The sequence below is a fragment of the Microtus oregoni genome, unplaced genomic scaffold (genome assembly GCF_018167655.1).
Source record: "Microtus oregoni isolate MIOR12 unplaced genomic scaffold, Mior012 000027F_ref0000203, whole genome shotgun sequence".
Taxonomy (NCBI): domain Eukaryota; kingdom Metazoa; phylum Chordata; class Mammalia; order Rodentia; family Cricetidae; genus Microtus; species Microtus oregoni.
This window is the reverse complement of record NW_024543086.1, coordinates 17359459-17374177: the sequence shown is the minus strand read 5'-3', so window position 1 is coordinate 17374177 and position 14719 is coordinate 17359459. Positions and strand designations below refer to the sequence as shown.

Sequence of the window (14719 nt, the reverse complement as noted above, 5' to 3'; positions counted from 1 at the left end):
CAGCTAAGGCTAGAAAAACAGTGAGTTGTTGGGAAGTGAATACAAGAAGGAATAACAGGACGAGTAACTGCTCCTAGGGCAGCAAGGGGAACAACTTAACATGAACAGAAAATGCAGTCAAAGTGTAGAGTGAGAACCATGACATAGACTGTAGCACACTGAGAGAGGAGTAGTGAGGTCGGGTCACATATGATAGTACATCCAAGAGGAAGAGAATGAAGCAGAGCAGAGTCATATGCAACAAGAAAAACTGCACGCTCACGTATGTTTATATATGTATATGCACATGTACACACATATACAGACATATATGTGCATATACATGCACATGATACCCATGTATCATGGAGAGAGTAGTTTCAAGGGCATGATAGAGAAGGGGCTTAAGTGAAAATTTAAATGTTAAAAAATGTTTAAAGAGGTGTGCTATGTGCCATTTCTGGGTTAAGGAAGGAAGTAGGTTGGAAGTGACAATGGGGATGTGCCAAAGGTTAGAGAAAGCAGGATACTAAGTGAGGAAAAGATCTGATCAGTTATCTCAATGGATTCTCACCAGAGAAGACAGGAAGATTCACATTCATCTTGTACTAACTCCAATCTAGAAACAACGTAAGAAAAGTTCAAGTTGACCTGTAACACTTATTTTTTGTTAACAAATACATATTATGAGATAAAATTATAATATATGTTTGCAACATATTAGCTTTATTAAACAGTATGTGATATAGTTCAAAACTCAAGGTATAATAACAAATGTCAAAAATAGATTTTATTTATGTTATTTTGTAAAGCCTGGCGTATTAAGTTAGCAAATAATTTTTACCAGATGACTTTGGATTCACAGAAGGCTAGATTCAAAAGACTGCCAAGTTAAAAGCACACAGTGGGCAGAACATTGCCCAGTTTCTCTGCACATTGCTGTTCAAACAGCTTTTCCTTTGAGAAACTTTGACTCTGTTCCTTCTTCCTACTGCCTCATGACATAACCTCATTCTGATTGGACAAGATAGAGTGAACTGAAGTACCCGAGTATGCTGCCCCTGCAAGCAACGTGCAGCGCGCTATGACTGCTAACAGTTGTGCCTTTTATCCAATACTGTATTACTTACAAACATTCTATTACTGTTTTATTAAAACATTAAAAGTTGTCACTAAGTATTGAGACTTCATGGAAGCACTCATTGTGACAGGACATATTCTATATTGGAAGAAATGGAAACAACCATTTTGACTTATCAATTAATTATTAGTTATGCTAATTTTGTTCCCGCTAATATTTTGAAAGTCAAGAACTTCCTTTGTAAACTTTTTGAAATCTCATCAGTTTACCTTGTGTATTTGTGTCTATGTGCGTGTGTGTGTGCGCATACGTGCTTGCACACATGCTGGGGAAGGTGGCATGTAAATGGCAGTCCAAGGACCACTTGTGTTGCTATTCACTTTGCACATGTGGTTCCTGGGGACTGACCTCAGGTCATCAAGCCTGCTGGTAAGCACCTGTACCTGCTGATCCAGACTGCCATTCTAAAAACCTGCAACTTTTCATGATTTTACCATAATAACCGTTACTAAACTCTGATGCAGCTTTAGGACAAGATTCAATTCATGAGTTGCTTTATAGGAGTGAAATTGTGCCAAGGGCAGACTTTGTTATATGAGGTACACTGGAATGCAGCATCCACGGAAAGGAAATGGCAAGAAGTTGGATGGAAGGTGTAGTTTTATATTACAGTTAACATGCTCTCCACCAGTATGGGTGTTTTGTAATTTGTGTTTAAAGACTAACATCCAAATATACATTGAATGGACACGTGTGTTCTTTGCTATGTAATTCCAGCCAGTGCTTGTCTTCTGCACCCTCACACCCACACTCAGGGTCTACCCTACATCCGTCTGAGTATGTTTTTAACTGTTCCTAGATTTTAATATTGGCAGTTAGGAAATCTAATGCAATACAAGGTGAGATACAATGTTTATATAACTTCAATTTTTTTACAAAATTTAAAATGTGCTAACTTACTTCACTAGATAATTTTTGGCACTTCAGTCTGTGTCTGTAGTTTTCATTTTCTGCAATCATTCTGGAAATGACTTTGCTAACTTTTTTCCACGCTAAGACCTTGAAAAGATAAACAGCGTTAAGAAACACTGGGCACAAGTGTTTTACCTTTGATGGAGGTAACCGAGAGTGACTGCTGGCCTGTGTGTTTGTCAGTGTTATTAGTGTGAAGCAATACACAGAGGACCATTAAGTCCATGACCCCAGGGGTCACTAACTTGTCTGACCTCTTCCTGTAGTGTTTAAACCACCTCTCCCGGATGATGCTACCTTTGAAAAAAAAAAAAAAAAAAAAAAACAAGCCGGGCGGTGGTGGCGCACGCCTTTAATCCCAGCACTTGGGAGGCAGAGGCAGGCGGATCTCTGTGAGTTCGAGACCAGCCTGGTCTACAAGAGCTAGTTCCGGCACAGGCACCAAAGCTACAGAGAAACCCTGTCTCAAAAAAAAAAAAAAAAAAGAAAAGAAAAGCCAAAAACAATGTCTGCAAAATCTTGCTAAGTGGGTCCAGCACATCCAATTTTCAAAAGGTACTAAAAATACTGAATTTCTATTCCTGTTTATGCTTCGTTTATAATGTATTTTATTCTAGGTAAGAATTAACTAGTTCTCCTAGGAGCTAGCCAGACAAAGTTGCTAGAGATTATGAACATACTACAATAGAAAAAAAACCCTATAAAATCAAATATCTACATATAGACTTTTTTTTTTTGCTACTTAGCAGTTTGACATTTGACAAGCATTTAAATGTCATCTAGAAGCATCTCTATGTTCTGAGCAATGGGACGAAGAGTTTGCATGTAAATCCCTTACCCCAGGGCACAGCACATGATGTTTAGAGGTAAGCACTGGCCGTGTTCCTATCTCCTCACCCAAAGGAAAATGGCTTTTGAAGGAAGCAGGTCTCAGTGCAGGGGAAGACTGCAGTTTACTTCAGATATATCCGGTATAAGTGTTAGTTACTCTGAGTACTGTTTTAGACCGTGCATGGGCTATACACCAAACACGCAGGAATTTATGTGACATGCTCAACTAATAAATTCTTTGAAGTAAAATGGCAAGCATAGATGAGCACAGCACTTCTCTGAAGTATGTTCAAAATGCCCGAGTTACCATGACGTTTGGCAACCAGTGGTGAGAAGGGTTCAGCAATAAAGTTCATCTTTGTCATCTTCCTGCCTAAAAAGTCACATATGTTCTTTGCTTTGGAAAGAGCAATGTGACACCAGTGTAGATATATTCTTTCCTATGAAGCCTGTGATCTTCTTCCTATGCTGCTTTATATATAGCAGTTAGCAATACTCTGTGGAACATAGGTTATGCTTTGAAAGAAATATCTTGGCAGGTTATCTTTTCATTAAAATGCATTTTATACCTTCAAATATCAGAACTATTTTTCATAGTTAATAAATATTTCCAAGCTCAATGTCATTTTTGGGCAAGTTTCTTCCATTTCTTCATTTCAGAAAATTAAGTAATGAAAGAGATGGACTTTCTTTCACTGTCTTGGAACCTTTGTACACTGTATTCACAGAGGGAGGTCTAAACCTTAAACACTGTTAATTCTCCTTTAGAGCAGCATACCTTTTTCATTTCCTTCATTGTTTTGGAGGACTCATTCAGTGGTATGGGGAAATCAAACTCTTCAGCTGCAGTTTTCTGCTTTAAACCTATTTTTTTAAAGAAAAGAAAGATATCAAAATTAATACATATTGTAAAAAGCACTATCCTGAAAACAGAGGTCATAGCAATGTCTCTGAAGCTCTCTGGGGGGTGTTTAGACTTGGTGCTCTGTCTCTGTTGACTCTATGGAGTCCCTTCTATCTGCTGCCTTTGCCTTCAGCACACCTACCTTAATTCTCCCACTTCACTCCTGACCACCCTCTATACCTGGCTTTCCTTTGCACATTCAACAGCTTTCCAGGGAACATTCTTGGATCCTACAAACCATGATGGGTTGTCACAGAACTTCACAGTTTGCTTGAGAAGTGTCTTTTCCTCTGGCAATCCAGTTCTAGTTTGTAGATAGTCGGTGGATAACACATTACATTTGTTGAATGAACGGAAATGTGTTCCCAAATGGCATTTACTAATTTGAGAGGCATATGCCACTGATTCTGGGTGGGACACAGACATGAGATGAAGGATCTTGGTTAAGTCACATTGTGAGAAACTCATTCCCTTGCCAACTCTTCCAATCTTCCAGGAACAGAGGAAGCCTGAGTTTGTTCACGTGTAATTTAGAGATCTCCAAGACTTGATGCTTTTTCTTTATGACACAGATACCTTCTAGCAGGAAACCTATTTACTACAATTGAACAATATTGTTTTCCCATTATTAGCTTGTAATTATTTTCTCTTCTTAGCAAGCACACACACACACACAGTGTTCTAATGAAATTTAGATGAGGAGAAAATTACCTATTTAAATAAATACGCTAAGTAAACTAGCACACATGCAGATGTGGCATGAACACTCAAGTCTGACAAGTTCTGCTCAGATTTATCTTCCCCTTTGAATGCCACAACTTTCAAGCAGAATGTTGTCATCGTTTCCACTGTTTCCTACTAATAAGACTCACCTAATCTGTTCCTACACCCCTTAAAGTAAGACAGGGGCCATGAAGTCTATTAAAATCACAGCGAGAAGTAAAACACATGTGCACACGAAAAACATGTCTTTCATTTCTTCCTGTGCTGTGACTGGGCACCAGGGTATGCTACACCATGGATTTAATACCAACTTACGCTCCCAATCTTCCTCTGGTTCTTGTTGCCCACGCTCTGACCCTATCAAGCTGTACCTGTAGCTCTTCCCTGGTCACTGGCAATCGTCATCCATCCTCCACACTCTGCTCACACATTTCTCTACCTTCGTTATCCTCCAATTATTCACCGTCTCCAAAGTATCCATTGTACACCTCCACAATAGCACTCCTCATCTTTATTTATGACGCATGACTATCTCCCAAGCACAGTGACAGGGAACCAGGTTGACCTATTAGTCTTGCCTTAAACGTTAGCTTTGCCTGCTGCTTGTCCCTTGGCTTTCAAAGCACCAGCACGTCGGAGAATGGCTTACCAGCCTGACTTCATTAGGCACCTGTCTCTGGTGACATCATCCCACCATCAATCCCATCTTTAGGGGTTATAGACATGAAAATCACTCTACGATTTAATCAAAAACCTGTTTTTCATTCATTCAGTAAACGTTTAGTACATGTTGTTAGTCATTCTTGTTCCTCCAAGCCATCTGCTCACTGTGCCAACATTTACTGCGAGCTTATTCCATGCCAAACACCACATTAGGTGCACAGCACAAGCTGAGTTATTTAATCTTCACAGCGACCCCTTGAGGATGAAATCATTATCCACACTTGAAATGTGATAAATTTTTAGAATCAGGCCGGATAACTAAAATGGCAATATTATATTTCCAGTAATTAACAGAGCTATGGTTGTCTTTCTGACTTCAAAGCCAGAGCTCTTGATCATCTCTATTGTCCCACCAAAAATGTCTCCATTTCTCTCCTCTTGATTTCCTGTCTTGTGCCTCTTTCTGTTTCTGAACTTGATCAGGTCTCTTTCTTTCAGCACTCACACCTGCTAACTTAAATACCCATATTCACACGTGAGTACAGAACAGTCACCTGATATTGCCATTAGCATTTGACTGATTGTTTACAACATGGTAGATGCTAAATAGATGAATATTCATTTTTAGTTCCCACGGACTTCTAACAAATGTCTATTTAATATGAAATACAACCAAGACTGAGTAAACCTAAGTACTTTATACTCTTTGGCTTAGCCCACGTGCACGTCTCTCTCAAGGCCTCCTTTCCTTGAATACATTCCTGGTTTTACAATCTCAGCAAGGAGGTTATGGAAGTTAATAACTTTGCTCTTCACACAGTGGCCCAGTACAGATATATCAGCCACAGCCTCAACTATTCCCTCTCTCTTTCAATCAGTTATCAGGTCTGTCTATTTACCTCTACAGCTTCAGTCCTGAACTTTCAATTTCTACTGGACTACTATCACTGCCTTGAAGCTGTTTTCCAGCCTCTTATCAGCTGTAAAGCCAAACTAAATTCATCCTGTATCTGAGAATACTAAATAAATAAATAACAAGGCATATCAGAACATGAAGTGCAGAGAAGATATTTAAGTATGTAATCCAAAGGACCAAATCCCACACAGGGTACCAAGCAAGCAGTTGAATGGAACAGACTTGGGTGAAAAGGGAAACCGGGATTCTTAAGGAAAATCTTTCTGGCATGGTTTCTGGAAGAGGGGAGAGGGAATGGTCATAAGCTGAGTTACAAAGGAAACACTGCTAACACGTAAGACAGTGGAGATACTAGGAATACCATTATCTGATAACAATGCAATAAAACGGAAATCACTAACAAAACCAAAGGAATAGGAAGGTCTCAGAATTTCAAACCTTTAAAATATATTAAACTGTATCAGTGTCACATGAATGTGCAGAATGAAATTATAGAACATTTTAAAAATCAACAGTGGGATATTACATATTGATATGTGTGGGTGGTACTAAAAGTGGTTAAAACAAATTCGCCATACTAAATGCTTCCAGATTTTAAAAAGTAAATGAAATGCCTGATTTTCAATCTACATATTCAACACAATCCTGATAAAAATTTCAATGATATTCTTCATAGAAGTAGAAAACAACAATATTAAAACTCATTTGAAAGCACAAAGTATCCAGAAGAGGCAAAGCAATTCTGAATAAAAAGAATAATGCTGATGCTATCAATATGCTTAATGTTGAATCACATGACAGTCACAGTAACAAACACCATGGTCCTGAGGACATGTAAAATGATGGACAGAACAGGGAGTCCAGCTAGAAACCAGCACAACTAGTCACCGAGTTCTGACAAAGACAGACAAAACAGCATTGGAGAAAAGACAGCCTCACCTACAAATAGTGGAATGGAAAGCTCACATGCAGAAGAAAGAAACTAGTCTCCATTTCTTATCCTATACAAAAAAACAAAACAAAACAAAAAAACAAAAACAAAAAACCACTTTGAATGGGGGAAAGAACCTTAATATAAAATCTGAAACTGGAAAAAGTAGACAACATACTTCAAGATATAAGTAAGGAAAGGACTTTCTGTGTAGGATCCCAGTTGCCAAGGGAATAAGGTCAACAATCAACAAATGGGATCTCACAAAAAGAAAAATCTGTGTAACAAAGCGAACAGTTGAGGCCACAGACTAGAGAAATATTTGTTGGCTATACATCTGAGAGGATTAGTCAGTGGAATAAACAAAGAGCTAAAAAACTGATCAATAAGAAAGCAACCCCACCCCTCACCCCGCAAATGAAATAATGAAAGGAATAGACAATTTGGAAAGGAGGAAACAAATCATCAATAAATACATGAAAAACTGCTGAACCTCACTAGTCATTGGAGAAGTTCCAACTAAAATCACATTGATATATATTGCCTTAGTCTGAATGTCAGTCATTAAGGAAGCAACACGGTTGACAAGGTGTGGTTTAGAAAGTAAAAACTCCCTGCCACCAAGCCTGACGAACTGAGTTTGATCCCTGGAGCCCACATGGCAGGAGAGAACCGACTCCCACAAGTTGTTTCCTAATGCACACACATGATATGCTGATACACACATGCAATAGGTAGATGGATGGATAATTTTAACAAAAATTTAAGAGGAAAACAACAATAAATTCTGGTATAGATGTGGACAAATTAAACATCTGGGGGGAATGTAAACTAGTCCAAATTCTACAGAAATCATTATGGAGGATTCTCAAAAAAATCTAAAAAATAGGTCTATTACATACCCCAGTTATATCACTCCTGAGTATTTACCCAAAAGACCCAGGTCAACATATCATGGATATACTTGAAGATCAATATTTATGCAAAAGCTATGTTTTGGAAAAAACCTTGGAGTCCAGCAACAGATTTTTTTATCCATAAAGAAGAATGAAGTTTCATTGTTTTCAGGGAAATGAATTCAACTGGACTCAATCATATTAAGCAAATTAGGCTTGTCTCAGAAAGACAAATATTACATGCTTTCATCCATTCCTAGATTTTACATAGTCACATAAAATCATGTGTATATAGTTTAAATGAAAATAAGTGAAATTGTCTAAGGGAGTAAATGAAGGGTTGAAAGAAGGGAATTGGGTAAGGGGTTGGGGGTATATTCAATATACAATCTATCTATAAGAAGAAACTGAAATGTATTTTGAAATTATTAAAAAATAAATGTCCAATTTTTAGTATAAAAAAGTCTACCAAAAGAAAGCACAGAGAAAACAATAAGGTTAAGAAGTTGATATTAATGAGGAAGAAACAAGAAAAAATGCTTAAGCTGGCGGTGGTGGCACATGCCTTTAATCTCAGCACTCGGGAAGCAGAGGCAGGCAGATCTCTGTGAGTTCAAGGCCAGCCTGGTCTACAGAGTGAGTTCCAGGACTGCCAGGGCTACACAGAGAAACCCTGTCTCGAAAAACAAAACAAAAATGCTTAAGTAATAAATCAAAATCTTGTTTTAAAAATAAAATGCTAATGTCATTAGTACAAAGCGAGAAAGTACATGTCTACATACATAAAACAGAAACAAATTGTGAAGAAGGAATGACCGATAAAGCTGGGTAAACTTTAAGTACATTAGCTGCAGGCCTCAGCAGAAACACATGTAGAAACCTGGATGAAGTGTGTAATTGCTTAAGGAAATGCATGCTACCAAAAATTAACATCTCAGAGTCAGAAACTGTAAACAGACCAGTTTCCATGGCATAGAGAAAATTAAGAAATTATCCCACAAAACATGAGGCCCAGATGGTTTTGCAGAAGAATTTTATCAAGCCTACATAGTTCCACTGTTCCACAAACTATTCCAGAACATAGAAAGGGAAGAAAGATTCCCAGTTACTTGTATGAAGTAAGTATAACTCTGATATCAAAATCAAGTAAAGAAATACACAGAAAAAATACAGGTCACTATATCTCATGAACATCATTAGAAAAATTCTAAGCAACTTACTATTAGAGCTTGCCACTATATGAAAAAATAATCTAACACAGCAAGTGAAATCTATTTCAACACTGTATAAGGTTGGTTCAGTATTTAAAAACACATACACACACACACACATATATCACTACACATTACTATAAGGACAATATTATCACCACAAATTATAGTAAGTCTTTGACAAAATTTAAAGTCTATTCATAATAAATAAAAAATATTGAAGATAATAAAAGTAGATATACCTTTTCATACTCTAAATATACAGTCTTAGTTCTAAAACCAGTACTTTATTTAATGGAGAAACGTTAGAGGCATTTCTCCTAAGAATAAGAACAAGGTACGGGGTCGACTATCTCTACAACTATTTACCCTGCACAAGAGGTATTAGCCAGAATAATTAGACAAAGATTATTGTAGACATAAAATGAATAAAATAAATTATCTCTATTTACAAATGACACATACCAGCTGGGCCTGGTGGTGCACACCTTTAATCTCAGTACTTGGGAGGCAAAGGAAGGTAGATCTCTGTGAGTTCAAAGCCAGCTGGAAATACATAGTGAGACCCTGTCTCTAAAAATGAATTCACAAGTAATATATACCTGGAAAATATATGAGGATCAGTGATGGAACTATCTATAATAATAAAAGTGGTTGGTGAATTAATAGGATCTAAAGTTAACATGCAAAATTGAATAGGCCTAAGGAAGAGAAGTCAGTCACAAAAGCTCACATATAAAGACTCCATTTAGATAGGTTCAAAATAAGTAAATCTAATGGAGACAATGTAGATTAATATTTGCTTAGGCTAAGATTACTGGGTAGTGGAGGCAAAGGTGATGGGATATGATGCTTGCTGTGGCTGCAGTTTTTCTGTGACAGAACAAACACGCTAGAATGGGGAGTTATGTCCATAACTCTGGATGTTGTCAGAACCAGTAAGTTGTGTACTGTAAATTGGTGATTGTATACATTGTTAATGAAATCTCAATAAACTTGTTTTTAAAAGTGTAGGTGTGCTGGGCATGGTGACACATGCTCTTAATCCCAGAGTTTGGGAGGCAGAGGTAGACAGATCTCTGAGTTCGAAGCCACCCTAGTCAACAGAGTAAGTTCCAGAACAGCCAGGGCTGTTACACAGAGAAACCTTGTTTCAAAAAACCAATAACCAAAACAAACAAACAAACAAACAAAAAGCCCCAAAGTCCCAAACAAACCAAACAAACTAAAAAAATCAAGTATAATTGTAAAGCTGAACCCTCAAAGGAGACGAGCTTTTGGAAATGACTACAATGTTTTATACCTTGGCTGTGAAGTATGAAATATGTAATTTTGCAAACCTCTTCAAAACACACAAAAACTAATCCTTGCTAAAGATTTTAAATGATAGACTTTGCATACATTTCTAATGCATTATGTAGTAAGTAACTCCACTTACAATAGGAAAGATTAAATACCAGGGAATAAATTTACCTAGATTTATGCAAAATCTATAATGAATAATTTTGTTTTGAGATATGGTTTCTCTGGTGAGCCCTGGCTGTTCTGGAACTCTCTATGTAGACCAGGCTGGCTTCAAACTTAGAAATCCCGTCTTAGCCTCCTTAATACTGGGATTAAAAGCATGGGCCACCACGTGAATGCATTTTTATTTGTTATTTATTTAAAACATTCCCGAAGGAATTCAAAAGTAGATTGAACAAACAGAACTACATCTTCTGTGTTTTAAAAGGATTTAACATTTCCCAAGATTTTATATTATATATAAATTATATAAATATATATTATATAAGCATATACTTATATATTTATATATTATATAAATATAATATATATAAATCAAGTAATTAGGAATTTATATTTTTTATTGTATGTGAATGGGCATTTTGTTTATGTACCACCTAGATGCCTGATACCCAAGGAGACCAGAAGAGGGCGTCAAATTCCCTGGAACTGGAGTTATAAGGTGCCAGGTGGGTGTTAGGGACAAAATCTGGGTCACCTGGAAGAGTAGACAGCGCTATTAACTCATTGGGCCATCTCTCCAGCTCATGTAACTAGCAATTTCAATAATGTTCAGTGAGAATAACTAAGCATGCCAAACTCCCACTTCTCTGAGGTATTGAAGTAGCTACATCCAAGAACTTCTCTCAGGTTTCTGGGCTATCTTAAATGTCCTACAGCCCTTTTTCAGGCCACCCATTAAGTAAGTTAGAGGGATTCTCCTAGTCCATGGCTCCAAGACAGACTGAGGGGGGCTGCCTGGCTGCCTACTGACTGGAATGTATGTGACGACTGACAGGAAGGCTAACAGGAAGACTGACATAAGGGGAGACTGGAAGGAGGGCTGACAGGCGGCCTGATTGACTGAGGGCCGCATTCACAAGATGGCAGCACAGCTGCCCACAGCACCAGCCCTGACAGGAGGGTCCCGCCACCTGCTCGCGCCGCTTGCTCCAGGCCCCTGGGCGTTGTCGGCGCTCTCGACCTCCGCAGCTGGAAAGAGGTGGAGTCGGGGATGGTGGCGACCGGGGCCTGGGTGCCGGTTGGCAGCTCTCGTCCCGGGGGCCCACTCTCCACGGCCGCTCCCTCCATGGCGGAGCAGGCCCCGAGTCCTGGGCCTTGATGACAGAGACCTCGGGGGCCCCTCAACTGCCACACGCCACCGCGGTGCGAGGCGAAGCGGGTCACGTAGATCAGGGGAGGCCCCTGCGGCCGTTGGTGGCTGCCGGCCGGAACCATGTCTGTCTTCTGCCAAGTAACAGACGCACCTCAGCTCCTACCCGGGCAGGACTGGGGTGTGTGTGTTTGGGGGGGGCAGGCACGTGCAGCAGGCGGGAGGGGGTGGGGAGACGTGGGAGCGGACCAATGAGAGCAGTGGGCGGGGCTTCCTAGAGCCCTCCCCATGGGGCGGGGCCTGGGAAATGGGGCCAGACCCCTGGAGGAGCCTGGTAGTGGGTTTGGGAAGTTGAGGAGTGGACCACTGAATAGCTGGGAGACCGGGCTCCAGGTAAAGAAGGAATTAAGGAGAGGAGGGACGGTAGGCGGCTAGAAGGCAGGAGCCTAGGGAGGCCCTCTCTGCCCGAAGTTGGGAGGCAAGGAAAGTCATAGTGTAGAGGTTAACAGGAAGGTCCTTAGCGGGAAGGATGGTCTTTTCTATCAAGTACTATAAAACGTGTTTAGGATAAGGAATTAAAATATTTTATTGTAAGACTTTTATGCAGTGTAAAAGTTTTCCTCTCCACCCAGGAAAACTGATTTTCACAAATGCCCATGGCTCTATTCTAGGAATCTGATGGCTTGGAGCAGTGGCATTTTCTCTTTCCTCTTCTGTTTCCTATAAGCCAATTTTTTTCTTTTCTTTTTGTTTGTTTGCTGTTTTGTTTGTTTGTTTGCTTGTTTTTTTCCTAGATAGGGTCTCTCGGTGCAGCCCTGGCTCTCCTGGAATTCACTCCGCTGACCAGGCTGACCTTGAACTCAGAGACCCACCTGCCTCTGCCTCCTGAGTAAAGGCCACCACTGCAGGATTTACAAACCACTGCTTTTCAGACTAGCCACTCGAATACGGTTGTGAGGTCAGACCCCAGGCAATGAAGACAAGGCACAAGCATCACCTGAGTTAGAACTGAAACCAAGTGCACTTTCTATTTCAGAGTTCACTCTTCCTAGTGCACACTTGCTCGTGAGTAAAGTTTGCCTGGTCCAGACACGTTGGTTGGAGTAGTGATCTCTTTCTTGCTACTGCTAATCCCACCGGTCGAGAATAAGACCACTACCACCATCTTAAGTCAGATTTGAAGCAAGCTTTAGTTAAATACTGGCCAGAAATGTGGACTCTGGCCAGGACCACTCCTGGGTTCCCAGGAAATGGCCACAAGTCGTGTTTTGCAGGGACTTGAAAAGGAAAAACCCATAGAGTCACCGTGTTTCCCATCAGGTCTAGTCAGGGGCAAGCATATATCCTGACGCATTTCCTGCCCACGCTGCCTCCTGCCCACATGTGATCAAGCGCATGTAGTATAGATGGGTCAGACAGACAGGAACTCACTCTTAACTGCAAACAGAACTCTCAACCTGCAAGGCATAGGTTTCCCGTTTCGGTCTCATTCTACTTCAAACATATTTCTAACAGGAAGCAAACAATTAAGGGGAGAACTCCTCTGAGGAAATGAGCTAAACCGAGAAGAAGGTGAGAGACTGAAACCAGGTCAGCCTCATGGTTGGTTGGTTGTGTGGAGAATTTCAGTGTGAGGACCTAACACTGGATCTGTGTGGAGAATTAATCAGATAAAGCTGGAAGGCCTGGGGAGAAGACAACCCTTTACTGCCATAGGTAATGGCTCTAGTACTGGAGAGATACCCTACAGAGAGAACACAGACCTCACAGTTTACCTCAGTCCTGGGCTAGCTGCTGGCCACTTAGGCTTTTTCCAGCCAACCATTTTCCTTCCCTGAGCCTCTACCACAGTTATTTCCTCCCAATGGAAACGTGCTTCCATGAAGGTAGACACTGTAAGGCTCAGGAAGTAAAAGAAACTTACAAGACATTAGAAGTAAATCAAATCAAATCAAAGCTTCTGAACGTCACAAGCTTCCTAAAGCCTTTCCCCAAGGTTCTGTAAGCAGTTCGCAATTGCCAGGGAGGGAACTGTCCACCACTGGCTTGCCAGCAAGGTGGGCGGAGAGTCCAGGGGATGATGCTCTCCCCAGTCCAGGCTTTCCAGGTGGACTTTTTTTTTTATTGTGCATCTGTTTCTGAGTCATTGACGCTCATGTCAGTAACTTCTCATCAATACCTCTGTAAGTAAGCACAAGAAATTCATTGGCCCATTACGCTAGAATTGAATAGAATCTTTCTCCCCTGTCTTTATAGGTGCTTAGAGTGAGCAGATGTCTCTTTACATCTGCTAGGAAAAGTTATGCAATGTCTGCTTTTCCTTGCATGTAAGAATAAATCACAGCAGGGCATACTGAGGGACACATACAAAGAGGTCGTTCCTTAGATTGGAATGCCTTTTTCCATTTACTCAGCATAGAGCCTGTGAGGTGCATGCTGTAATTTATTTACATTTAAATTTTACTGATAGCTTTCCTTTTGCTGTTTCATGGCAAGGGAATGAGGATTACAAAATATGAAAGGGGAATCTCGAAGTAATAAATATATACATTCCAAATAACCCTGTTCTACTGAATTCTAAATCTGTGCAGAACAGGGCAAAAGAAAACATCGGTCGAAAGCTGGCTGGGTTTTCAGACACTCAGTGTCTTTCATTGTAATTAGTGTCTGTTCAGACCAATCAAGGGGCAATAAGGAAATACTTTGTATCCTTTCCCAATTTCAAGTGCCACTGGTTAGGGTTGTCCTTCATGTTTGACCTTTTTCACTCAAATTGTATTTGTGAGATTGTCATTGCATGATTTAGTATGTCATCCTTCATCCATTCCACTAGTAGGGACATTTGCTTCTGATTAGTGTCAGGAGCCATTTCAGGCTTCTCCTTTCTCACATCTTACAGGGCCTTGAGGTGGAAATCTTGAGACAGAAAACTTAAAGTTAACTAAGATGTTGTATACTGACCTTGGAGATTCAAGCTTCTGACCGCACCTCAGAG

The 14719-nt window shown here is 40.1% G+C and overlaps 1 protein-coding gene across 1 annotated transcript; it reads right to left on the bottom strand.

The window, feature by feature from the left end:
• Positions 1-577: 577 nt before the first annotated feature.
• CUNH5orf47 (chromosome unknown C5orf47 homolog) lies at positions 578-11849 on the bottom strand. The gene is made up of 4 exons (XM_041676581.1): positions 11546-11849; positions 3642-3727; positions 2021-2119; positions 578-598 (listed from the first exon to the last, which is right to left on the bottom strand). The coding sequence occupies exons 1-4, from the start codon at positions 11847-11849 to the stop codon at positions 578-580; spliced, it is 510 nt and encodes a 169-aa protein (XP_041532515.1).
• Between the last annotated feature and the right edge of the window lie 2870 nt (positions 11850-14719).